Source organism: Akebia trifoliata, chromosome 3 (genome assembly GCF_017979445.1).
Source record: "Akebia trifoliata isolate Shusen 1 chromosome 3, ASM1797944v1, whole genome shotgun sequence".
Lineage (NCBI taxonomy): Eukaryota > Viridiplantae > Streptophyta > Magnoliopsida > Ranunculales > Lardizabalaceae > Akebia > Akebia trifoliata.
Window position 1 is genome coordinate 19,964,043 of NC_141377.1, and position 26,229 is coordinate 19,990,271.

The window sequence follows — 26,229 nt, forward strand, 5'->3', positions numbered from 1 at the left end:
TGTACAAATCTCATAATTTGCCAGCCATATAACCAATATGTTCCCCTGAGTTTGAGACTGTCTCCTGCAACAACTACTCTCTAATCAGAAGATACTCCATTTTTCCTACTTGTAAATAGGGAAGCAGCTTTCTCTTTTTCTTACTCATTTCAGTTATGTTCCCCAAAGTAAAGCTTGAAGGAAGACCACTTAATTAAGCCATTCAGATGGAGATTTCTATAAGTTATAATTGGGGAAAACCAAGAGTAAATCTTTCATTCCAAATACCCAAAGTTTAAAATATAATATCAATTGAATGTTGTGGTTAAGGAAAAAACCGATACGGTATCAACTGATACATTCCCAAAACATTCAATGTTTTGGGGTCAATGTTTCATATCGATATTGGCAGATACCGATACATATCGACCATTACATTCCAATATTTTAAAGTTTAAACCATGCAAATACCAGATAAGAAACATTAATATGTGACAATAAAGAGATACCTGTCTCTGGGTTCAAATCCAGCTTACCCATAAAAATAAAATATAAAAATAAAAAAGGATACCTGTTTCTCAAGTTCCTTAGCTCTGTCTTTTGCATCCTCACATCTTGCTTCTGCAAATTGAAGCTGTACAACACATTTCAATGAAATGTTATGCACATTTCTCGATATGGTAAATTACAATAATTACTTTATTGGGGAAACAAAGCAACAAACCTTGTCAACAACATCTCATTCTCTTCTTGTACATATCAAGCTGCAACGTGAGCATGTCAGCTTAACAACAAATTATTCAAGGATTACATTTCAAATTTCATCAACAAATAACAAATTTTCAATTTTTAGTCACCATTTAACAGGTCAAGTTTACATGCACAACTGAATTGACGTGTAGATTTCTTTCTTCAATCAAATTCCAGAGGGCTATCAATTTTCCTCTACTGTGAAAATATACAACAAACTGATCGAGGCACAATGAGAACTACTATATTCAATAATAATATAAGTAAAATAAAGGGATGAACAACAAAAGCAAATCAAATATCCCTTTATCTTCTCTAAATGACCAAAACCCCCCATCTCCTCAACTCACAGAAACCCCCATGCATTACTTTGAGGTTCTCCAGAAGCCCAAGCATCTGAAACCCATCCGAGTCCCCTTTCGAGATTTTTGGGTTTTTCATTATGGAGAAAAAGCCAAAACCCTATGATTTATCAAAATGGAGAAAAAGGCAAAAGCTAGAATCACAAAATCTTCCATTGAGAATTCGAATTTCATTGTTGAGAAATTAAGAACAGGTCATCATTGGACAATGAAGTGAGCTGGTCATCTTCTCCCTGGGAAAGCAAATACATGAAGTTGAAACAACCCAATTTGAGGGAGAGCTTTTCCCTATCCCAATCTAATCAATGTATTTATGTTTATGTATACCCTGCAAGTCAAGACTAAATGCCTACAATCTCCATGTATTTAGTTACTTGATCTACACCAACAAGACTTTGTGAGCTGTAATCCTGCAGTTTTTCCAAAGCATTTAGCCCTCTCCAAACAGAAATGGGTGCAGAACCCCAACAACGACCAGAGTCGGTGAACTCAAGGAGACGGTGTTTCCTGCCCTGCCATTATCGAGATTCATAATCAAGCAAGCTTGTACAATCTGCTTTGGATGCTTGGGCATTGGTTGATGATAAAAAAAAAGAATTAGGTCGTCCCAACCACTGATTCTCTAGATCCTCTTTCACTCTAAGAAATGAAAACATATTTCCACATCACAGGCCTAAAGATTTGATTGCAGGATGGAGAGAGATGTTTTGTTGAGTGAACGTTGAAGAGAATAACCAATGTACAATAAGAATAAATAAAACGAAATCAAAGCAATGGCTCACATGGAAATTGTTAACTCACATCACAAAACGAAAAAAAAAAAAAAAAATACGCAGATCAAAATTGTCAACTCAGTTCTCTTTTTATAAGGAGAGGATTATTTCATTTGCACTTATATATATATATCTACACCACTGTTGCTATAACATTATTCCAATCCCACTCGTACAAACATATATTAATATCAATAAACAACAATGCCATTCAAGCTCACACACTCAGAAGAAACTTGCTGTTCACTCCAGCCCTGTACAGCTCCAATCCTGCTGAGGAAGTTAAACTTATCTCAGCATCAGCAGGCACAAAAAGAACACTGCCCTCCTTAACCCTATCTTTGCTTGATGAGTCTGTTTGCACCGTTCCCTCCCCAGCCATAATCACAAAAATGGAGGGTCCTGAGACTGCATGAAACACTGTTGATGCTCCTTCAGGAAGAATGCAATGATCAACCTCAAATTCATCAAAAGGTGGTAAGTACCTTCGTGTGTAGGGATTCAACGGAACTCCCTGTAGTATTTCGGGAAAGCCCTGCAGAAACATTGAATAAGATGCATTGCAAACAAAGAGATAGATGGAACCAAGTCTCCTATAGTGTTATTCTCTTGATTGTTTTCTCTCTTAAGATTTTGTCTTCTTTGACCCAAAGGCATACAAGATTCATGTTAAGATGTGATGGAGCTTTTTTAAACAAAAGCATCCTAGCAACTAATTTGATTATCTTAATAGTTCCATTTCTGGAATTGGGGACGTGCTTCAATTTTGTTGTTTATAGGGTTATACTTAAGAAAAAGAAAAGGAAAAAAATAAAGTTAGATGCTTCAATTGTCTTGGTGGGTCTATTCACATGTTGATTTGTCAGGTTTGGTAATAGTGCTTTCATAGTGAGCAAATTGGAGTCTTTCTAGCTCGTGATGAGAACCAGGTTTGCTACCATAATGGAAAGAAGTTGATGTACAGTTTTTTTGTTTTTTTGTTTTTTTGTTTTTTTTTTTTAATTCAAATTTGGTCTTCATTCCAAATAATTTACTTTTGGTGCTATTGAAATTTTCAAAATCCACCATGTAGTGCTTCTTTTACACTACGTTGTAGTTCCAATCTGGGATAAAGGAGGAGAGTTGTGTGTGGTGGCAGACGAGGTAAAAAACTCCACCACATCTAGCATTGGTCCTTCATTTCATTCAACAGATTTGAATGGGGGAACAAAGTCCATTCAACTAACCAATTTTTTTTTAGATAATTCCTTTATGACAATGAAGGAGAATTATTGTCATAATATTGGGAGAACACATTGAAATAAAAATAATAATTGAAAAAGCGCGATCACAACAATTGCACAATAGAACCTTGAAATTATACAGAAACACACCGATATCACAATAAATTGTTGAACCAGTATTACCTAAACAAGTATGTTGGAAACCTTTATAACTCATTGAATCACAAAATCAAGCATTTGGAGTAACATTTGCAAGATGAATAACACTCCATACTTGTTGATGTAAGTACTTGAAAAATAATATCTTTTACATAGATAAAATGCAAGTGGACATTTATCCAAGCGTAAGTAAACCATGATCCTAGATGTGCATTTTTTAAGGTGAAATGAACAAAATTGTTGTTTTTTAGTGTGGATAAAGTTATTGAAAAAGGAGAAAGGAGGTCGAGAAGACTACCCAGTACAAAAGGAGACACTAGTCTAAGACCGGACACATGAGGTCCCCATTTAAACAAAAAGTCAAAAAAAAAGCATTTGATTTCCTTGAAAACCTAGCATAAAAAATCATAAGATCTAATATGCAAATGATCAATTCCAAAAGAGATTTCTCCTTCAAAGAGTGTGTTGTTCATTTCCTTCCAGATCCCCTAGCGCATGGTAAAAAGAGTAAGAACCCACCCACTAAATTCTCACTATTGGCAAAGGCCTTAATCTGCGAAGTTTGAAATAATGCTGAAGTGGAATTAATAAAGACCCAAGGGGTATAGAACAAGAAGAGAACTGAGACCACACCACCCTAAAGAAGATTCAATGAATCATCAAATGATGAATCAATTTGCCACCAGTTTTGCTAAGAACACCACACAATAGTTCGGCATGGCAAGTCCCCGTTTAATTAATTGATCCGTGGTTAGAAACTTATGCAAGGCAGCTGGCCAAATGAAGAATGCAACCTTCGATAGAACCTTAGCACCCTAGATGGAAACTTCAAGGAATTTAATGGGGCAAGGCAGGCAATAAGGAATTATAACGAGATTTTAGTGAAAACATTCTATCCAGGCCACAACTCCACTCCTTTTGGTCCTCTTCCGATGACATTATAGGAATAAAAGAGATATGACTAATGAGAACCTTAGCTTATTCCCTCTTCCAACCCTAAAGGCAATCTTTCTACATAATTCAGGCAATACTCTGAAGGATAGATTTCATAACACTGTAGCCAAAGGAGGACCTAACTTCTCAACTTTCCCACCCAAAAAACCTTTTGCCGCATTCCTCTTTAATGTCTCTCTCCAACAAACCCGCCTGATCCACCCCAAACCTCCATAGCCATTTATCTAATAGCGTGGAATTCATTTCGCTCAAACTCTAACACCTAATCCCCCACTCTTCTTTGCAGAGAAAATCAATTTCTATTTCACTAAATGAAACTTCAGATTTCCCTCCCTATCATTCAATAGAAGTTCTCAAATAAGCTTCTCAAGGCACAATTAAATACTCACAAGAATTGAGAATAGAGATAAATATAAATCAAAATGCTTGCAAGGATACTCTTTAAGTCTTAATCAAAGTCTAGTTAGCCCCCTTCCGAGATACTTCACTGTCTATGATCCCAATATTCTACAACTTTTTCGATGACTAGATCCCAAATACTTTCAACTTTCCTATGATGCCTCAAGAGGGAGATTCAGTATGAGAATGAGAATGAACCCACTAGGCAACCAAAAGATTGCACAAGCACAGATTAAAAACTCAACCAACCTCAACGACTTTGTTCTTCTACGTAAGCAGTATTTAAATATCTGTAAAGCAAATAAATATGGGAAAATGGAGATACAAATGCTTTCAAACCCTTCTCATTTTTTTTTACAGTTTTAATCATGAACTCTAAAATTCATTGAAATACTATAGACAAACTTCATCAGGTTATAAATAAATAAAAATTGCTGAAAATTTGGTCAATTTTACTACTATATCATCATCTATTGGGGGTTCATATGTGGAAAAATCTGGTAGTAGTAATTGAGCAACTACTCCAACCTAGATCAAGGGTTACCAGGTTTGCCTACATCTATTTTGTTGAGAAGCCTGACACTTTGCTTTCGTAGATAGCTACCATTGTCACAAAGCAGCAACTTGTTCTTTCATTCATAATACAATAATGGTTTGGCGATTTGGTCTCTAGAAAAGATATCTTCAGTCAATCAAACAAATAAGAATTGATACCAGAGCTATAAAAGGTGGATTATCATATATTCTTGGTAAATAAATTGGGATCCTTGCCTGTCTGTATGTGAGCATGGAACAAAGAATTGAGACATCCCGAAGCTTAGGGGTGAGGCCAGCACGCACAACATTGTCTGAGGTTGCCATGCATTCAATACATTCACCACAGATATAAGCATGGAGTTCATTTGCTCCTAGACAAAGTGCTTCACCAGGTTGAAGTTTCACATAGTTGAAAAGGAAGGCTGCGATGACACCAATGTCAGATGGATACTGCTTGTCTAACCGTAACACCAGTTGTTCCTTTTCTGTCAACTGCCTAACCTGATGAAATGGAAAAATTCAAGATAAAATCAGCATTCTCAAGCAATCAGCCAAAATATTGGTCTGAGAAACAAAGAGAAGCTATTGCATAATTAATATACATTACAGAACTTAATTAGCATGAATTGGAAATCTAACAATATAAACAACGAAAAGACATTATTCCTATATTCCAAAATTATATCATGTAGATAATTTCACTACTTGCAATATCTATTAATCATATCATGCCTATATTTACAGGAGACACTAGAAGCACATCACTTTAATGGTTTTTTTCCATGTTGATATGTATATGTGTGACCACAAATCCTAGCATGGTATTTTCGTGGAAGGATTATTTCTAAAAGTGTGTGGGAGTATTTAATTCGCCAAGCCTATATGATTAAGTTATTAAACACAAATATGGTTGTTTTATAGTCTTCCCTACTGTAAATGTTCTATATTATGGTCACTAATTTCTCTATGGTGAATGGAAATGCATTCATTTACTTCTTGGTAAAGGTTCCACCACAGAGAAGTGCTTTTGTGTAACTTGAAGGCTCTAAAAATGTAACAAAAAAGCCAGTAAGACGTAGACAGAGATAGTAAGAGCGAATATTGAAGAAATATATCACAACAAAAGACATCTGCAGATAGATCAAACCATAGTCACCAAAGCCTCCGACTTACTAAAAGTCTTAAATCTTGACTTTTTTCCATCACTGATTTAATTTCACGACCTTCTAATAATACACTACTCTTACGAACTTAGTGATTAAATCACAAACTTCACGATTAAATCACAAATAATGTGTAAAATAATGAGGATGCAAATGAGAATGACATTGATTCGATGTTTTGATCTGTTAATGAATCCTAATTCGGAGTCATGATTCTGGTCATTTTTATTACCTTTTAGTCTTTTAGTCTTTTTTATTACCAAGATGTAATGGATGAAACATTCCAAAAAGATAAGAAACTTTAAACCGTGTTAGGAATAATTAAAGGGATAAATAGGATTTTTTCAGCTGATACACTTTTTTGGGATTAATCTTTGATGAAGATGATGACAATGACAATTGATATCTAAAGAGTCAATTTATGTCACTGTACTTGCATTAACTCCTTCAACCATATAAGAAATGACATTAACACCAAGAGAAACCCTACACTAAGCTCAAGATTAAACTTCCATTTATTCTCGAAGATGTAGTTTGGAGAAGAAAATTTTTAATTTTCCAGGACATTTTGCAAATTGGTTATTAGGAAAGAGGTAAAATGCTCTCTAGAAAATCAATTCCCCCAAAGAAAAAATGGCCAGGAATTTTGAAACAATATCATATCAAATAACAGTTTTAGACTACATTTCTTCATATTTTATTAGCCAAATAATATTTGCCCATTAGGCCCAATCTTCTCAATATAGGATTGGGACTGCTTTGCATCTTTTTGCTTGGAATAATTATGTGGCAATGTTTTGGTTATTACATGTGATCGGAAAACAATGTGTGTTTACGAGAGAAGTTTAGTTTTGGTAGTATAATCGCCCATTGGGTAACAAGGTGATAGCACAAGCAGCAAAACCCTCATGGAAAGAATTGAAAGTAATTCAATCAAAATGTGAGAGAAAATAAGTGAATTAGCATTTACATTTTACCTTATTTTCCATGGTCAGTCGGTTTTTTATTTTGGATACCATTTCAGAAGTTGCGTCTTCACTTGCTAACATAAGTTGGGTGAAAATTGACTGTAGAACTGACTTTACTTTCTCCTCTCCATCTTTTTCATAGACATGTAAAACTTGGTCTGCATACCCACTACCAACCAGTTCTACAATCTCAGGAACACTACGGAGCACACCCTTAAGTTCCTGAATAAACAGAGATAGCAATTCATACAAATAAATCAAGGTGCATTTGACAAGGATGCAAACAAAATGCATTATTTTACAGTTTATTCCATAAATGCCTTGCGTTACCTTTCCGTTTTGTGTTTGTAAGTGCAAATAACAAAGAAGTTACCTGAGTTCCAGTCTATTTAAAGGAAGTAGGTCTATTAACTGCTCTACCCGAGTCAAGATGTAGCATTTTGTGCATCCATATTTCAGAATGCAGGGAAAATTCATATTATATTAATATTCGAATAGTGTTTACCTTTGTTCTTTTTTTTTCTTTTTTTTCTTTTTTTCTTTTGACATGTTTAACACATATATCCATGTCCCTCAATGACGGCCTGCCATTTCTGTAGTTCGAAAAGTCAATACTGTGAAGAGAAGGGAGGATGTGTTCAGTAACATTTTACTCGTGGCAATGAGTCACCCAAGACCGACCAACAGAGGAAAAATGGATTGAATCAACTTCCAAAATGGAACAGCAAGAAAATGGTTGTCACCTCAGCCAAATAATGTGGAAAGTAAAGTGACGAGTATAAGCAAAGTTTTCTTCAATCCCTTGAATTTTCAGGATGAGCAACATGCCCGAATGCCCTGTTTTCATACTAACCTGGACTCCAATCTGGCTCCTTTTTTTCTTAAACATTAAGGCCTTGTATGGTTGCTTATAAAATTGTCTGACAAGTAAAATTTTCCTATACAAGTTTTTCTTTTAAAAAGTACCCTTGTTTTTCTTCCCTATGAGTTTCAGTATCTAAAAGAATTTGAGCCTTTTTTGTTCCTATGTTACGGTATGAATACACCATACCAATTCGTTATGTTTGGATGATGAGATCCCATTGATACAGAGCCAATTACAATAGATTTATTGAATGTTCCCATTGGATGCCAAGTGCATCCAGCAGGAATTGAACCTACGAATTGCCAATTATGAGTTGGGCGGCTAAATCTACAATTATATTTGCTATTTAGGTGGTGATTTTCGTTGAAAATTTTCCTAGAAGAAAATTCTGGGTGCAACCATATGGAGCCTCAGTTCTTTTATCCTGACATATAGCATATGCGAACAAAAGATATAACCCTAGATAGGGATGAATGGAAAAGGGGATTAAGATGAGGAAAAAGAAGACGATGATGCATAAAGTTTTGGAGGGTAGACTAAACTAGAAATCGTGACAAAAAGGGCGTTGAAACACAAAAAAGCACCATCCAAAATCACCAAATTTTCATCTATACATGTTCATGGATGCCCTACATGAGTTGGAGTTGTGGGCTGCTATTTATTGGAAATAATGTAATTTATTATGAGTTTTCTATTTATTTCTATGTAAGGGCATTTATGTCCATTCACACATTAGTTATTATAAATATATGCCAAGCTCTCATTATGAGACTTGACAATTATCTTTTCTATAATTCTTCTTGGTATCAGAGCCTAGAGGATCCATCGACCCCCCTTTTGAGTTTCCCTCTGGTTCGTTGGATCTTGAAGTTTCCTTCATCCTTTTCTCTTCTTCTTCCATCCCTATCAACAACCTTAGATTCTTAAGACCTAATAACCTAATAGGAACTTCGTTACAAAGTATCCCCTTCGAGGGCTTTTTTTTCTTCTTTTCTCAACTTCCATTAATCGCATGTTGCGATAGGGATTTTGTCATTTTTTCACATGCCGTGATAATATTTTATGCATTGTGCTTCTACCTTACGATAGGGTTTCTATCTTTCATAGGTGTATTGAGGTAATTTTTACCCGTGTTAGGGTTTCTGCCTGCAAATAGCCTGTAGGAGTGCTACCTATTGCTTGCCATAAGTTTTTTGTGGGCTGGGGATACCTGCAACAGCAGCATAACTATTGTTTGAGAGTTGTAACAACAGTAGGACTGCTTGTGAGACCCGCGACAGCAATACAGTGCTATTTTTGTGGCCTACGACAGCAGGAGGACACCTTGTGAGACCTGCTACAGCAATACAGTGTTGTTTTGTGGCCTACGACTACAGCAAGGTGGTGTTGGGTGATATGCGACAGTTTTGATGGTCTGTGACTCCAGTTTGGTGGTTTCTTGGTGGCTGTTTGGTGGTCTGTACAGCACCACAACTCTGGTGGGTGATCTGCGACAGTTTTGGTGGTTGTTTGGTTATCTGCACAGCACCACAACCCTGTTTGGTGGTCTGCGACTCAAGTTTGGGGGCTTCTTGGTGGCTGTTTGGTGGTCTGCATAGCACCAATGCCTTGTTTGGTGATCTGCGGTTCTAGTTTGGGGGGTTTTGTGGGGGCTTGCAATAACAAAACAACAGTGGTTTGTTGTGTGTTTGTGGACTAGGAGCTGTGTTGTTTAGACTATGTAAAGGTCTGTTACAGCAGCAAACAATTCTGGGGCCTCTGATCACATGACCGATGAGTCTAACCATTTCACTTCATCTATTTTTCCTGATACTCATAGGGAGGTTCACCTTGCTGATGGATTCCTTACACCTATTCACAGCAAGGGTACCACCCTTCATCATTTGGTATTTCTCTTGACTCTATGATCCATGTTCCTCACCCATCTCTTAATTTTTTATCTGTGAGTAGTCTTACCAAATCTCTAAATTGCTCAATAACTTTTTTCCTAATCACTGTACTTTTCAAGACCTAACTTCAAGGAAGATTTTTGATAAAGGGTATGAGAGGGATAGGTTACTTATTTGGATCTCCGCATGCTGCTGTTCCGACGTCTGTGTTATCTTCTTCTAGGAGTCATACTTTTTCTTCTCAGTCCTTAGATTTGTGGCATGCTCGCTTAGAACATGTTAATTTTCAACACTAATATTCTTTATTTCCTGCTTTTAAAAATTCTTGTAGTGGGCATAAGTTTCAGTGTTCTGTGTGTGAGCTCTTCAAACATACTAGTGTCACATCTTTTTTGCAGGACTCTTCTTCTGCTCCTCCTAAGGTCCTGCTTTCTCCGGTCTTTGATCCAACTTCACCAACACTTAAGGTTTACTCTCGCGCCTTCGCCCCTCTCCAACCTTACCAACCTCCTCCTTAGACTCAGGTATATCATCTCCTACCCTTACTCTTATCCCATCTGTTTCTGGCTTACTTACCTATTGCACTTCGCAAAGGTAAGCGAGGGTGTGTTAGTGATCATCCTATTGCCCAATTTATTTCCTATCAGGGATTCTCTTCTTATTAGGCATACCTTACTGCTATTGCTTCTATTATAATTCCACAGTCTATTTCAAAGGCTTTATAAGATCCTCAGTGGACTGCAACCATGATTACTGCGATGGATGCTTTGCAGAAGAATCATACTTGGGAGCTTGTTACCCTTCCCTCTGTGGAGCGGACTGTTGGTTGTACATGGATTTTCAATGTCAAGTATTTGGCGGAGGGCACTATTGATCGATACAATGCTCGCCTAGTTGTTAAGGGATTTATGCAGACTCCAAGAAAGGATTTTGGTACTACATTTGCTCCTGTAGCTGAACTTTCTATTGTTCGCCTTATTATCTCTTTAGTTGCATGTCACTCGTGGCCTCTTTACCAACTCGATGTGAAAAATGTCTTTCTTAATGATGATCTAACTAAGGTTATCTATATAGACCCCCCTCCTGGATTTTGTCTTCAAAGGAAGTATTCTAGGAAAATATGTTACTTTCTCAAATCTCTGTATGGCCTAAAACAGTCTCTGCGAGCCTTGTTTCAACGTTTTTCTAAGGTTATTTTTATCTATAGAATTCTCCAGATGCCACTCATATCATACTTGCTTTGTTCGTCAAGGATTGGATGACCGTTGCACCATTGTTCTGGTTTATGTTGATGATATTATCCTGAGTAGAGATGATGCGTAGTGGATTGACGAGATAAAAATGTTATTGGGTTGTGCTTTTGAGGTTAAGAACTTAGGTCCCCTCAAGTACTTCTTGGGGATAAAAGTGGCATGCTCTCGCCGTAGTATTTCATTATCTCAACGCAAATACATATTGGATTCTTTAGGACACTGATATGCTTGGTTGTCGTCCTGTTTCTTCTCCTATGGATCAGAATCATCATCTTCATGTCGAATATGATCTATTATCTGATCCTTCTTTTTATCAGAGACTCCTAGGCTGTCTAATCTATCTGACTAACACTAGACCGGATTTGACCTTTACGATTAGTGTGGTTAACCAGTTTTATACATACTCCACGCACTTCTCATCTTGATATTGTTTATTGTATTCTTCACTACTTGAAGTCACATCCTGGTCTTAGGCTATTCTACTTGTCCACTACTCAACCTCATTTGTCCTACTTCACTGATGTTGATTATACCGGTTCTCTTACAGATAAGAGATCTACCTCTGATTTCTGTACTTTCCATGGTGGTAACATGATCTCATGGAAAAATAAGAAACAGAGTGTGATTTCCCATTCTTCTGCTGAAGTTGAGTATCGTACTATAGCCCTTTGGCACATGTGAGCTTATTTGACTTCAATCTCTGCTGGCGGAGCTCGGATTTCCTGTCTCTGGTTCTTCCACCTTGTTTTGTGATAAGTCTGCTATTATGCTTGCTTCTAACTAAATTTTTTACGAAAGAACCAAACATATAGAAGTTGACATTGACTTTTTCAGGGAGAATGTTCGATCTGGTGCTCTTCAGACAGTCTTTGTATCTTCTTCATATCAACTTGCCGACATGCTTATGAAGTTTGTTGGTTTTTCTGCCACTAACTCTCATCTTGTCAAGCTAGGCTTAGTTGATATATTTGTCCCAGCTTGAAGGGGGGTATTGGAAATAATGTTGTTTATTATGAGTTTTCTATTTATTTCTATGTAAGGGTATTTATGTCCATTCACACATTGATTATTATAAATATCTGCCAAGCTCTCATTATGAGACTTGACAATTATCTTTTCAACAATTCTTCTCTATTCAATAATGAGAAGATGAAATGGAATTGAGAGATGAATGGGTTTTCTATTCTTTTTAACTTTGATATAAGCTCATTCCTGCTTAGGGGATGAGATCCTACAACTGAAACTTTTAGGAATTGTTAACAACCATTTACCCCAAAAGACCAATGTGATGGGGAAGGGTGTAACTATGAATATGAGAGGATCACGGGTCAAACTAGGGCACAGTACATGAGCACGTGACACTAGAGAACGAAGGCGGATAGCACAACACTCAACACTCCCCCTCACCCATAAGGGTAGAAAATTCCTTCCACGGAGACTCGAACTCGTGACCTATATCAACCTAGCGCTCTGAAACCATGTCGACCAAACCAACTACCCCAAAAGACCGATCTGATGGGGAAGGGCGCAATTATGAATATAAGAGGGTCATGGGTCAAACTGGGGCATAATAAGTAAGCACATGACACTTGGGAACGGAGGCGCATAACACAACACTCAACAAGAATTACCATCTTGAAGAATGATTTTCCTAGGAATGTTATTTGGAACGTTTTACCAAGAGTTAACTCTTGATAATACTAAACCTAGGCTAAAAGTTTCTCAAAATCAGCCTATTCCCTTGAGACCCTCAATAGAATAATTTCACCCTAGAAAGTAGGAAGGATGCAACAACCTATGTATCTCTCTGGTTACCAACTTATTAGTTGCAAACGAAACTTAAATTCAAGATAAGAGAGAAAGAGATTGTTTCCTTGTGAAGTACGGAGACCATTCTAGAGGTACATAAAAGATATCTAAGGATAAATGAGACAATAAAAAGCAACCCCCCCCCCTCCCCATCCCTCCCCCAATAAAACTAGGCAGTACAAATCATGCATCACTAACTAGGCAATAAATATAGCACTACTTTCCTCCCTTATGTCATTGTGGTGAACATATCAAAATCGATACATCAACTAAGCCAGTATTGAGCTTTAGCTTGAATTGTTGGTCTCTAAAATGGGTGAAGGATGAGGGTTATTTATGTCTAGTGAAAACCTATTTTTGATAAGTAAAAAGATATTTATCAAAAACAAAAACAAATGGAAAGAATATGTGAAGAACTACAATACAAAGAAATCGCTACATTATGAAAACAAAATCTTCAAAGCGAAATATGACTAGAAGATTCAAGATACTTTGATTTTGATAGTTGTATATCAATCAATTCCTCCTTAGATGGTTCACAGATTCAACTAATGTTTTGCAGATGAGGTACCTATTGTACAATGCGATCTTTGTAAATGAGGTGATCTACAAAAACAACAACAAAACCATATCCCAAAGATTTGAGGTCCGTTGAACGAATCTTGCTCTTCCATTCCAATTGGTCTAAAGCCATATCTTTTGTTATTGAAAAGGAGTTTATATCTACTTTCACCATCTCCATCCACCTTCTTAAGACCTTCAACTTGAATATTTCTTCTACAATTATAATAAGCCTTTATTGAACGTGCCCAAACCATCTCATTCGACTTTCCCTTAGCCTATTGCCCATTGGATCTTGTAATGACCTGAAAATCCTAAAATGTATCTCGAGGAAAAAAATTTAGATCCGTGCATTAATTTAAAAGTTATCAAATCCTCGAGTATCGCGTTAGATATTTTACAATAGGTAAATGACACCTTAGAGACGTAATTTGAGGAAACCGATCATATCATTAGATTCGTGTCGAAAAATCACCCGAAATAGAGTATAAGTTTGTCCAATTCGGCATTTGGGAAAAACAATTCCCAAAATGACAAGTATGTCCCAACTTAAGTGATATAAATATCTAAATTCTATTAGAAAAATCAGATTTTTCTTATTCTCCTCTCCAAACAAATCTCAACCCTTTTCCTTCAATATTTAAAACTCAGATCTACACTAAACGAGAACGATCCAAGCTTAGGCGCAAGAAGGAAAGTTGTTCCTCTCGCCGAGGGTTACGCGTGGACGCAAAGAAATCCGATTTTCGCCGGAAGAAAATTTTGGAGATTGGCCGGAGGCGATTTTAAAGTTCGTTCAACCGTTGAAATTAGTTTGATGTAGGTTGCCTTCCCTTCTACCTTCTAGTTATGCGATAATTTCATAGAAAATCCATATGATTATTGATAAATCGATTGTTTCATTAAGTTTATACATATTTGAACAATTTGAATCATGTTTGCATGCTTATTTATGATTGGTTTTAGTTCATTTGATGTAATATAATCATTTTATAGTTAATATGATATTTGGATCGATTTTGGTCGAGTTTCGACGAAAAATCAGCAATTCGGAAAAGTATCCGAATGTTGAGTTTGGTTCTAATTTGTTTTGTGTTGCTTCCATATAGTATGTATACCCATTTCCTACATTTATTTCATTAAAAACAATTACGTATTACTTTAAGTTCTTTAATAAATAAATAAATAGTTCATTTTCAATTTCGACTTTGAAAAAAATTATTTTTCAACACTTAGTTAAATTTTCATAGATTTTCAGCTTATGATTTTATCTTTGTTTTCGAGTCTTTCTACTCAACCAAAACCATCGAATGGAATTGGTTGATGCTCTATGGATTTCGAATTTCTTTAAAAGTAAAATTACTTTGATAGATATGTAGGAAATTAGATGATAGATTGATCGATTTAATCGATGGATGGATAGAGAGAACGTATGTTCTCGACTGATTGATGGGACAGTGCCTCCAGTTCTACGTAGTGGCCATGCCACGTAAAACGTGATAGATAGATAGAGGGATGAAATGGTTGATGGATGGATATGACAGATAACTGTCACTGGAGGGCACTACCAGATTTTGTTTGTATTTTCGATTAAAAAGAAATGATATATTATATACAAAATAAATTATTTTGTTTACCAGTAAAGGTTTGTAGAAAACCCATAAAGAGTGACGCGTTGCTGTGTATCCGGAAGCGACGAGTCAATCTAGGATAACACTAGATGTCATATGCTCTTCGGTAGTATGGGATACCTTAGAGCATATTACAGCTTATGAAATCCGGGAATTTCTCCTACTTATTTTCTGGGGAACGTTGTGTGTAAAGGCGGTCTCTGTATAGTGTAGAGATAGGCGGGGTTCACATGCATTGCCTCTTGATAGGCTTCGACGCGAGGGGTCTCCTGGGCTAGTTAGTGATCACTTTTAGTCTGTAGTCGTCAAACGGTCGACCTCACCGTTAGTTGAACTCAGTATTGGGTTCTTGGTCAACGGCCAGTCTGAGCCGGATAAATGGTCATCCAACCGTGGTATACTAGACCGGCCACAAAATCAGATTATAACGATGGGATTCCACATCGGAGGTTAAGTTTGGAATATCGTATTGCCATAGCCGAGGCGGTTATATCGGCGTGTTCCTCTGCTCTCTTATCGATTACACCGCCGTGTTTTTATTATGTATCTTTTTCTTATTTTGTAATGATTGATAGATGTTTTCATTTAAAAGATGCATATGCTACTTTAAATGATAGAAATGATAGGTTGAAATTATTTAACTGTTTATTGAATATGCTTAGACATTTATCGTATGTTACATTATGAAAAACTTACATTATTTAACTGTTCAACTGATTACTCGTGCATGTATGACTCGTTGTTAGAACGGCGTTCATCCTGCTGAGTAACATTCCCCTGTTACTCACCCTATCCTTCCCCTTTCAGATTATTCAACTTTTGAAGAACCGTTCTTTGAGGAGTCTTTTGAGGAGGTCCTTGAGGAGGATCAGATTGATGTCTTACCGCCGCCATGTCTTTGAGGACTAGTAGAGGATCTTAGCGGTTTTTGGTTGTAGATAAGAAACATGGTAGTTTAGAAATTTTTGTAACCTGATGAATTATAAGATTAAAGATCTTGACTTATATCAGTGTTTGTCGATTTCTTCTGTTTACTCTAGACTCTCGTATAGATGTTAGTTAAATGTTTATTCCGCTGCGTATATTTTCTTTTCATAAGTATTATTATTTATGAATGTTCTGTCAGATTGTGTGATTGATTACCTCACACCTCGAGATTCTAACCGATGAATCATAGGGATTCGTGTTGGGATTTCGGGGCGTGACAGATCTACTCCTACATTTTATCGAGAATGCATTCATTTCTAATTTTATCTTTCCTAGTCTTTCATTCATCCATCTCAACATCCTCATCACTCCCTACAATAATGAATTGAATAGTAAGCTATTGTGAGAATTTTTTCTAGCATAGTTGTCATCATAAAAAGGATCTTCCTTTGATGGGTAGGGGGTTTCCAAATGAAATTTACTAGGAAGAGCTGAATGTCCTTTTTGGAAATTGCCACATTAGCAGATGAAATGGAGAAATTAACATTAGGGGACCAAGAACAAACCTTCTTGTCCTCTTCATGAGGGAACCCAAAGCATTAGAGGTCCTTTTTATAATAAGTATCAATTCTGCCTAGCTTGTAAAAAGTATAGAATGCTTCAAAGTTGACTCGTTACAATTGCCTTAGTGAAAAATCTGCAAGTTGATTTTGTCAATATAGACTGATATCGTTATTCTAATGAAACACATGGCAGATGTGTGGTGGCTACCTTTAATTCACAATATAGGTCTGTGGAAGATTAAGCACAGTCCCAAGCCGAGTCAATAGATACCTCAAATCAAATCAAATCACATGTTACAAATGCCAAGGCCTCATACTTTCCTTTCATTCAATCTAACAATAACCTATGCTTCTCATTTTTCCAAGTAACCATTTTACAGCTGTGTTTGAGCAGTGGATAGTCAGAAATGTTCAGTCTTGGAGGAAGAGATCTTTTGCCCTGAATAAGGCCTTCATATCATATTATAAGATTGACCGCAACAACAAGAGTAACAGGACAAGCCAGACCCTAAAGAGACCAGGAGGTACAGAAAACATATCATCCAAGGAAACATCAAAAAGGAAATATGGGAAGAACAAAAATCTCTTACCCCGTCGTGAGAGAAGAAGGAAATATCATGCATAAAACACACATAAGATCTAAAAAGAAGTATTCAAAGAAGACCTAATTCAGTTATCAGGCTATGACATTTGTATCCCTTCCAAAAAAATTCAACATAATCACACAAACTATGACAATCAGGAGGCAAAAGAAAATGGTCAAACGCAAACAAACGAGAAGGAAAAAAATAAATAAATAAATCAACACTTGTAAAAGAAATGAAGTAACAAAAGGTTTGAGAACTGTGATCATATGTTCAAAAGTCAGCATTCAAGGTGGAATAGCACAATCAAGGTTGTTAAAAGTGTCAAGCGGGGCCTAGGCAGCAAAAAAAGTCTTCTTTTTTCAGATTTATTAAAAATAATGAAAAAAAAAATAAGAATAGGAAAAAAAATAATGACAAATATGCAATTGCCAAGGTAATATCAACTAATTAGCCAACTTGCAGGTCAATAATCAATTAAACCCATAACCCAACAAGCCAACCTAACATTTGCAATTTAAAATCCATCAAAGTAACAATTAAAAAAATATGTAAATAAAAATCCTCTAATCGGATATCAACTTAGTTAACAAAAATCCTCTAATCTGAAGTCAATAATAATGCCATCATCTCCCTCCTCCACTTGAAAGTGAGCCCTAGCTTTTAATTTTGAGAAGTCTTAGAAGTATAAATACTAAAAAGATTTTTTTATAAAACCCTCAAAGTTTTGGTGAATATTTTAGACATCCCCATGTTTTAAAAATTCTAATAAGACATCCTAGACCATGGTCTTTTTGAAAAGACTAAAGAAAAAAAAGTCTGCTTTTTTAAAATCCTGCTTTAAGCATTGGGCGCCTGAGTAGGCTAGGCAGCCTCTTTGGCGCCTAGGCCCCGCTTTTGAAAACTATGAGCACAATCACCAAGGAACAAAACAAATAATATTGATTTTGGAATCTTCAGTCCCACTAGTTCCTTTTTTAGGCCTCCCCATTTTGCGAGGTGTGAAGAGAAGAAGCTAAAAAAGATTTCAGAATGAAGAAACAGGAAACAATAAACAGAAGACCAAGAGACGAAGAAAATGAACAATGGAGAAATTTTAAATGAGTAGAAGAGGTTAGGGAAATGATCCCCTCCAATTTTCATTCCATTATGCACTGAATACCAATTTAACGAAGGGTGAAAAGGAAAGCACAAAATAAATGTTGAAAAAACAAGTATTACAAATACATTTATAAACTAATATTCCCACAATTCAGTAACTAATTTGATTTTGAGAAAGAAACTACTTTTAGAGTGGGGCAAGGGAATAGGGATCGTTTTTGGAAAGATAGGTGGTGTGGGACTTCAGCTATATCATATCAATATCCATCCTTGTATGCTTGTTCCTTAAAGAGAAATCGTTTGATAGAACAATGTTTGAGAAGTATCAAGAACACTGATACTTGGGACTTGGATTTTAAGAGGAACTTCAACGATTGGGAAATAACCGAAGTGACATCTCTTTTCAACCTTTTAAATGAAGTCCAACTTAGGGAGAATGATCAAGATAAGAGGAAGTGGGTCAAGGCTAAAGATAAGAGATTTACTGCTAGACCTTTTTACAAAGCCCTTCTCCTAAGGTCAGTTAATTTTTCCCAACCTTTGCCATTTTGTCCAATTTTTTTCCAACCAAATTATCCTTCGTCACTTGGCTTGCCTCCCTAGGGAGGATTCTCACAATAAACAATCAAATTTCTAGAATGTGGATTACTCCCAATTGTTACCCTCTTTGTATGAGAGAGGGTGAATCTGTGGATCATATTCTTATTCATTGCTCTTTCCCTCGATGTATTTGGTCTTCATTTATTTCCTTGTTTCATATGAGTTGGGTTCTTCCCAATAGCTCCGTTCTTTGTTAGATGATTGGGACTATAATATCTTCTCTCACAAAAAGAGGCACTTATGGTCCATTCTTCCTTTGGGCATAGTGTGGGGTCTCTAGAATGAGAGAAACAACAGGGTATTCAAAGGCAAGTAGAATAACGCTAGTGTTCATGGAGATACTAGGGTTGATGCTCTTTTGGGCTAAGCTAAACAAGTTCTCTGGGGTTTTATTTGAAGATTTTGTGTTTAGATGGAAAAGCTTGTGTAGCTCTTAGTATCGTTCGTTTTGCTTGTGATTTTCCTGTTGTCTTTGTTTTTTGCTTAGCTTTCCTTTTGCTTAGTTTGGTTTTTGATCTTCTTCTTGGAGGCCATCTTGGCCTCCTTTGTACTCTCTTGTTTCCCATTATTTATAAAATCTTTATAGTTATCAAATATATATATATATATATATATATTAAAAAACAAGTCCTAGATTTTCCCTTCTGGCAAGCCTTAATATTTTTTTTTCTCAATTTATAATGCAATCCACTGCCAACCAACATACAGTAATGCTACAAAGACATTAATGACACAGCCAAACATCAAAACGCTGCTTCATATGATTTTTTTTTTCTTCAAAACACTTCAATAGGTACTAGCACACTAGATAAAAATAATCAGTTACTGACCTATATGTGCAATAACAAATAGGAGACACAAATCACTTTAAACTAAAGTGTTATACCAATCTTTTTTTTTTTTTCTCTTTTTGATAAATTTAAGTGTAAAGACTGCGTTTTGAACCTAAAAAAAAAAGACCTCAAACTGGTTAAAACTGTAACTGGGCAACCATGAAGCATGAAAATATGCTAAAAACCCATGCCATCGTATCAAACAACAAAGAGTGTCATCACAATGATGGTAAAATTGAGAAATGGGAAACTCTCAAAATTCTCATGGGACAAAAATCTCTACAAAAATACTAACTAAGATAAAAACTTTGATCTTTTTGTTCCTTTGAGAAACTTGTGCTCCCATGATCCCAACTTCTTGAACAATTTCCAAAGAAGTTCATTAGTGCCATTCAAGAAACCCCCGAAAGTACATGACAAAGCGTGGTGGCATGGAAAACAGTTTGTATTTTATTTTTCTCGACTACACAAAACCTTTTATTTTTAATGTTGGAATTACCTCCTCCAACTACTTCAGGGGAGAGTTTTTTACAGTCCAAATAGAAATTCTAATCCAAACTGTCTTAAGGAATGAACATACAAAACATAAACATGACTTTTCAGCTTGGTCTTAGCTTTTCTAAATGCAACATGAAAATAAAATTCATAGGAAATAGGGACATACAAACTGCTCTTAAACAACAAGATCCCCACAAACATGGCCCTTGTGGATTCATCTCAAGTTTACTGACTGAACATTAATTTTGGTGAGCATTCAAACTGTTCACGTCTTGGTTAGACTTTACTAGTTTTATACACAAAATCAGTTTAAGCTAAGAAGCATACGAACACATAACAATCAATCAGTATGCTTTTCCTAGGTCCCAATTTAGGAAGGCATTTTGACAAAAATCTCAACACAGTTGTCTCCACATTCCAAGAAACAATGCAAGGTTTACCTATTATCATTCTGTTACTCAAAATTTTATCAGATATTTTAGACTATGGTTCAGATTTAAAAGAAGCCTTTACTTTTAGAAAGGCCATTTATTTGACCACTTACTATACTAATCAAACTCCACTCAAGATCAATCAAACTGCACTGGAAAAAAAATCAACAAAAAAAATATGCCAATTGAAGAATATATTCGACTTCAATTCAAAGACAAGTGTGTTACCTTGATCAATTACTAGTCAGAATTTCAATTTTATCCATTCAAAATCAATCAAACCACACCTAAAAAAAAGTCAACAAATAATACACTTTTCAAAGATGGGTAAGTTACCTGGAGACTGACAAACCCACACAGGGCCTCAAACTCTGTAATTGCCAAAGCCATCTCAGGTTTGTGATTATCATCTTTATAGATACTCGGACGTGACTTATGCAAAGACCTCGCCAATTCCTTGTCAGGATGGGCCTGTATCGATAAAGCTTTCGCAACTGAGAGAACCTTAACACCACATGAATAAAAATAAATAAATAAAATTAAGAAATCTGAAAACCCATTTAAGTACAAAACAGAACACAACCAGAATACCTTAAACAAGAAAGGGAGATCATTTCCCCATTCCTCCACAATCTTATCTCCAAGAACACTAGGATTTTCTGAAATCCAAGATTTCAATGTTTCAAGCTTTGAGCCCAAGCTTGGAACCGAACCTGAATCTTCAGGAATGATGAAAGATGGCCCAGAGTCATGTGTTCCCATCCAAAACTCAGCGTATGGTTTATCAACTTCAATATCCAATCCAGAATTCAAAGAATACATTCTCGAAACCTGACATTCACTGATCTTCCCCCAATCATAGTTTTGTACTAAACATCTCAATCTCTGAGGCTGCTTTTTCTTGTTTTTCACAGTCTCTACTTCCATTTCTCCCCCTTCTGCACTGCTTAAACAAACAGAAAATTAATCCCAAGAAAAAAAGAGTTGATTTTTAGAGCCCTTTTGAGTGGACCAAAAAGGAGCCCACTCCCCACCTCACTCCCCAACAAAAAAAACAAACCTATAATTTAAAAAATAATGATAATTAAATTCTATCATAATGTTATCTAACTAGACTCAAAAGTCACAACATCTTCTCTAATAATTCTCTAAAATTAAGGGGTTAGAGAAACATCCCCCCTTGTCCAGATTTCTATAACTAAGTCTAGATCATGATCAGTAGGAACAATTATTTGGATAATTCATCATTAATAATCATCGAGAACCATTGATCCAAGTACTTAACGACAACTATTGAATTAGAAAGAAAAATTAATGCATGGTTTTGAAATCTGATAAAGAAAAATTAAGTGCAAAGTCCTAGAACTACTATGAGGTGATGTGATGATTATGATTGATTATTGTGAGAGTAGACTAGAGAGAGCAAGAATCTGAAGCAAAAGTCGAAATTCGATGAAAGAAAGTTTTTTGAGAATAAAACGATACCTCACTTAGATGGTTATGCGCCTTTAGCTACTCAAGACTTCTAATAAGAAATTTTTTCCTCTCTCTCTCTCTCTGAGGATTTCTCTGTGAACAATTGTTTGTGTAATTGAAAAGCAATTTGTAAGGCCCCGTTTGGTAATGCTGCCAAAATTTGTTGTCAAATTCTGCTATAAGAAGCAGTTGTCAGAAATAACTGTAAAAAGCTAAAACACTGAAAAGCTTATTTGATAGAGTCTTGTAAAAGTGTTGTGTAGTTTACTAGAATTTGGTAATTATTGTCTGATACAGCTGTTGGATTCTGTTGTATTATGGTAAAATGACCAGAATACCCTTAATGTTGATAATGCATCCAAAATGCACCAAAAATGATTATACACTTAAAAATATAAAATTACACTAAATATATATAAATATATTAAAATCATATTAAAAATTTATAAAAATAATTATTTTAATTTAAATAAATTTATAAATTTTATAATCCTATAGAAATTTCGACAACATCTCCTCTAAAAAATGGACATATGAAATTTTCCTGATAAAAAAAATACATGCATAATACACAATCCAACATCTTGATTACAAAATAATATAGGTTGCAAACAAGTAATCAAATGAACAAAACTTATAAACATGATATTACTACAATGAAAGCCTAAATATATGGTTACATTACATATTATTATATACAGATTTGAGAGGAAAAAAAACTAAAATGAACGGAATAATATATAACTTCTAAATTTAGTGTTTTCTAAAAAAAATTGATGGGTAAGTTGGACTTGAACCAACAACTTCGGAGGTTTTTTGCAATGTGTCAAACCAACTAAGCTATGGGTCTAAGCCCAAGTTGAAATTTACAAGTAATTCCCTGCAAATTACTAAATCCATCAAAGCAACACTAAGTTCAATTCTATATTTCATTCTAAGAATTGAGAAATAGATAAATTGAATTCCCAATGAAATACCAATACCCCGTGTACTGAACAGACCACGAGGGTTGAAATAGTATACTCACTACCATGTAGCTTCCTTAATTGAGCCATGTTAGAAAATGTCATATTGATTATAATTAGGTAGGTCTCCTTAACCTCCTTCATCAATCCATCACCCAAATGGTTTTAAGTCCCAATATTCAAGATTTGACACCGAGTCTAAGTCACCTCAAACAAGTCATCTAGGATCTAACAAGACAACCCCTTCCAAATGGGGTCTTGTGTGCTTTAAGGGTTGTTTTTTCGAGGATTTTCTCTAAATGGGATCTCAAGTGCTTAGAAACATGTTAGAAAATCTCATATAGATTTTAATTTGATAGACCTCCTCAACCTACTTCACCTATTTTGTAATAATATCTCTATACTTATCAAAAAAATAAAAATAAAAGAATTGAGCTATCACCCACATGGTTTTAAAACCGATACTCCAGATCAGATCGATAGCCACCGACTCTTACTCATCTCAAAGCCTTATGGGATCTTATGAGACGAACCAAATCAAAAGGTTTAAACATCAGTTTAAAATGTATACATATAGTTTTAAAAAAAATTAGTATGGTTCATAGATTCCACAATCACAAACATTTAAAATCATAAAAAACCAAGGTCTTAAATTGCAAAAATATAAAGTTTTTACTAAAAGATGGATAGCTGCCAAACGCCCAATTCCTCAAGCCAACTTAGTTACCATCATCCCCAGGGTTAAAACCTTCATGTTCAAACAGACAAACACAAAGAGAACAAGATTTGCAGTAACAAATACCATCAAAATGCAAGTCTAAGAACCCACACATGCATGCATGAGTATAGAGTGCCATCCACATCCACCATCTTGTAAAAAGAAACATCAGACTTTCAGAACCTGGTTAATAATAAAAATAGTGATCTTTGTTGATCATCAAACCCAACATATAAGATATTTACAGAGAGAACAGGGCTTTGCAGCAACAATTACCATCCAAATACAAGAACTATGAAACAATACATGCATGTGTGAATAACATCCACATCAACCAATTTACAAACAGAAACACAAAATACCTTCAAAAACTGCTTAATAAAAAACCAAAAAAATGTGATCTTTCATCATGATCATCAAACCCCCTCCATGCATGAGTAGCATCTACCATCTTAGAAAGAGAAACAAATAAGACAGTCAAAAACTCATTGATAATAAATAAAAAACTAAAAACAAAGTAAAAAAGTGATCTTTCATGATGATCTTCAGTGAGAATCGCAGAGTCAAAAATCAAATTTTTTTTCCAGCAAATTGATACTGTCGAGGACTAAAAACAGGAGATTCAAACAGTCCATGGGGGGTAAAATAGAGATCAGGGTAGTAGAGGAGGGGAGAAAACCCTAGATGAGTCAAACCTTGCTCTTATTTCCCCTCCCCCCTAACAATAAACACAAATTCCAACAAAAATTACTATAAAAAAAAACACAGAATCATCATCCATTAATCCAACAACAAAACAAGAACAATCCATGAAGAAAAAGCTTCAGAAAACGCACCTAAAGAACCCAGATGAAGATCAAAGGAACCCAGTCGACCAATTAATCGATCTTTTCAAGGAGAAAAACCGAAACCTTCAGAGAGAGACTGACAAACAAAGGAAAAGAAGAAGAAGCAGTGATGGAGAAGGATTAGGCCATTAGAGAGTAACGAGAGAGATCAAGTTAGGTTGCCGAAAACAGAAGTGAGAACGAGAGATATCGAGTTAGGTTTAAGTATGTGTTCTGTTGTTCAAGGATTTCTGTGCGTTGAAGTTCGTATTTGTAAGTTTTACGTTGTGTGTGTGTGTGTGTGTTTTTTTTTTTTTTTTTTTTTTTTTAAGACAAATTTTTAAGGGTTTGGATTCGTTTTAAGATAGGATTACTATATACACGGAAACAAACACGGCTTAGAAGACGGGTTCAGAGTACAGAGTATAGAGTCCAGAGTCCAGAGGAAACGTGACCTTTTTATCATTCGAGAATCGTCAGTTACACGTGACACGGTTGTGCAGTTACAAGATAACGCTTCCAAAAGCACACGTACATCACTCTTGTTTTTTTTTTCACAAAAATGATGTGGTGTCGTGCACATTGCCATAGATGTTTTTCCACAAGATAAAAGTAAAAAACATCTAAGGTTATGGATGCACCACCACATCATTTTTTTCACCTCTCTTTTGTGTCACTCCAGCATTTGTCCACAAAAATTGATGACAAGAAGCAACATGCTTCTATGTAGGGCTGTCAACGGATAGGTATCCGAAAAAAAATATTGATATTCGAATTCGAATTTGAATCCGATCAGATACTATTAACTAAGATTCAAATTTGAATTCGAAAAATATATCGGATATCCGATAATATCCGATTCGATAAAAATCCTAACAAAATTAGATTCGATGTATACCAACATCTTCAATCAGCAAAAATCAAATCGATTTTCTTAATTTTTTTCAACTTCAGAAGTTATAATCTTCAACTTATTTTAGACTTAAAATCAAATAAGCTTTGATTTTTGAAAAAAAAATGGTTTTAAAATCAAATAAACTTTGATTTTTGAAAAAAAAAATTATGAAAATTTGAATAAAACATAGGGTTTTACTGTGAGAAAGAGAGAGATCAAGTATCTATTTGATGCTCGCCGGTCGGAGAAGATGGTGCCATGGTGGTTATGGAGCTCGCACAACCGAAAAAAAAAAGTTTTAGTTTTACTTTGAGAGAGAGAGAGAGAGAGGAAATACCTACCTTGATGTTCGCCGGCCGAAGAAGAGGGTGGCTATGGGAGTTTGCACAATCGAAACCCATGTTGCTAGTTTTGTGTCTTTGGTTGAGAGAAGATGAACATTTCAGGTTAAATTTTGTTGTGAAACTTGTATACATGAGAATATATAGATATAAATAAGTTTTGTTGTATAAAATAAATACGTAACACATGTATTT

At 35.5% G+C, this 26,229-nt stretch overlaps 1 protein-coding gene across 9 annotated transcripts; it reads right to left on the reverse strand.

The window, feature by feature from the left end:
- Positions 1–1,934: 1,934 nt before the first annotated feature.
- LOC147406120 (mannose-6-phosphate isomerase 1-like) lies at positions 1,935–25,110 on the reverse strand. Of its 9 annotated transcripts, none has more exons than XM_086434033.1 (8): positions 24,808–25,108; positions 22,298–22,461; positions 21,404–21,755; positions 21,149–21,316; positions 7,277–7,489; positions 5,371–5,637; positions 2,350–2,399; positions 1,935–2,284 (listed from the first exon to the last, which is right to left on the reverse strand). In XM_086434033.1, exons 3-8 carry the CDS (start codon positions 21,737–21,739, stop codon positions 2,200–2,202), a joined length of 1,119 nt encoding a protein of 372 aa, XP_086290159.1. In that variant the 5' UTR covers positions 21,740–21,755; positions 22,298–22,461; positions 24,808–25,108; the 3' UTR covers positions 1,935–2,199. The 9 variants fall into 9 exon arrangements, with proteins under 9 accessions (XP_086290159.1, XP_086290153.1, XP_086290158.1 ...); XM_086434027.1 differs by adding an exon at positions 24,334–24,422 and having other exon boundaries at positions 1,935–2,399; positions 22,298–22,438; positions 24,808–25,107; XM_086434032.1 differs by having other exon boundaries at positions 1,935–2,399; positions 21,149–21,283; positions 24,808–25,109.
- Between the last annotated feature and the right edge of the window lie 1,119 nt (positions 25,111–26,229).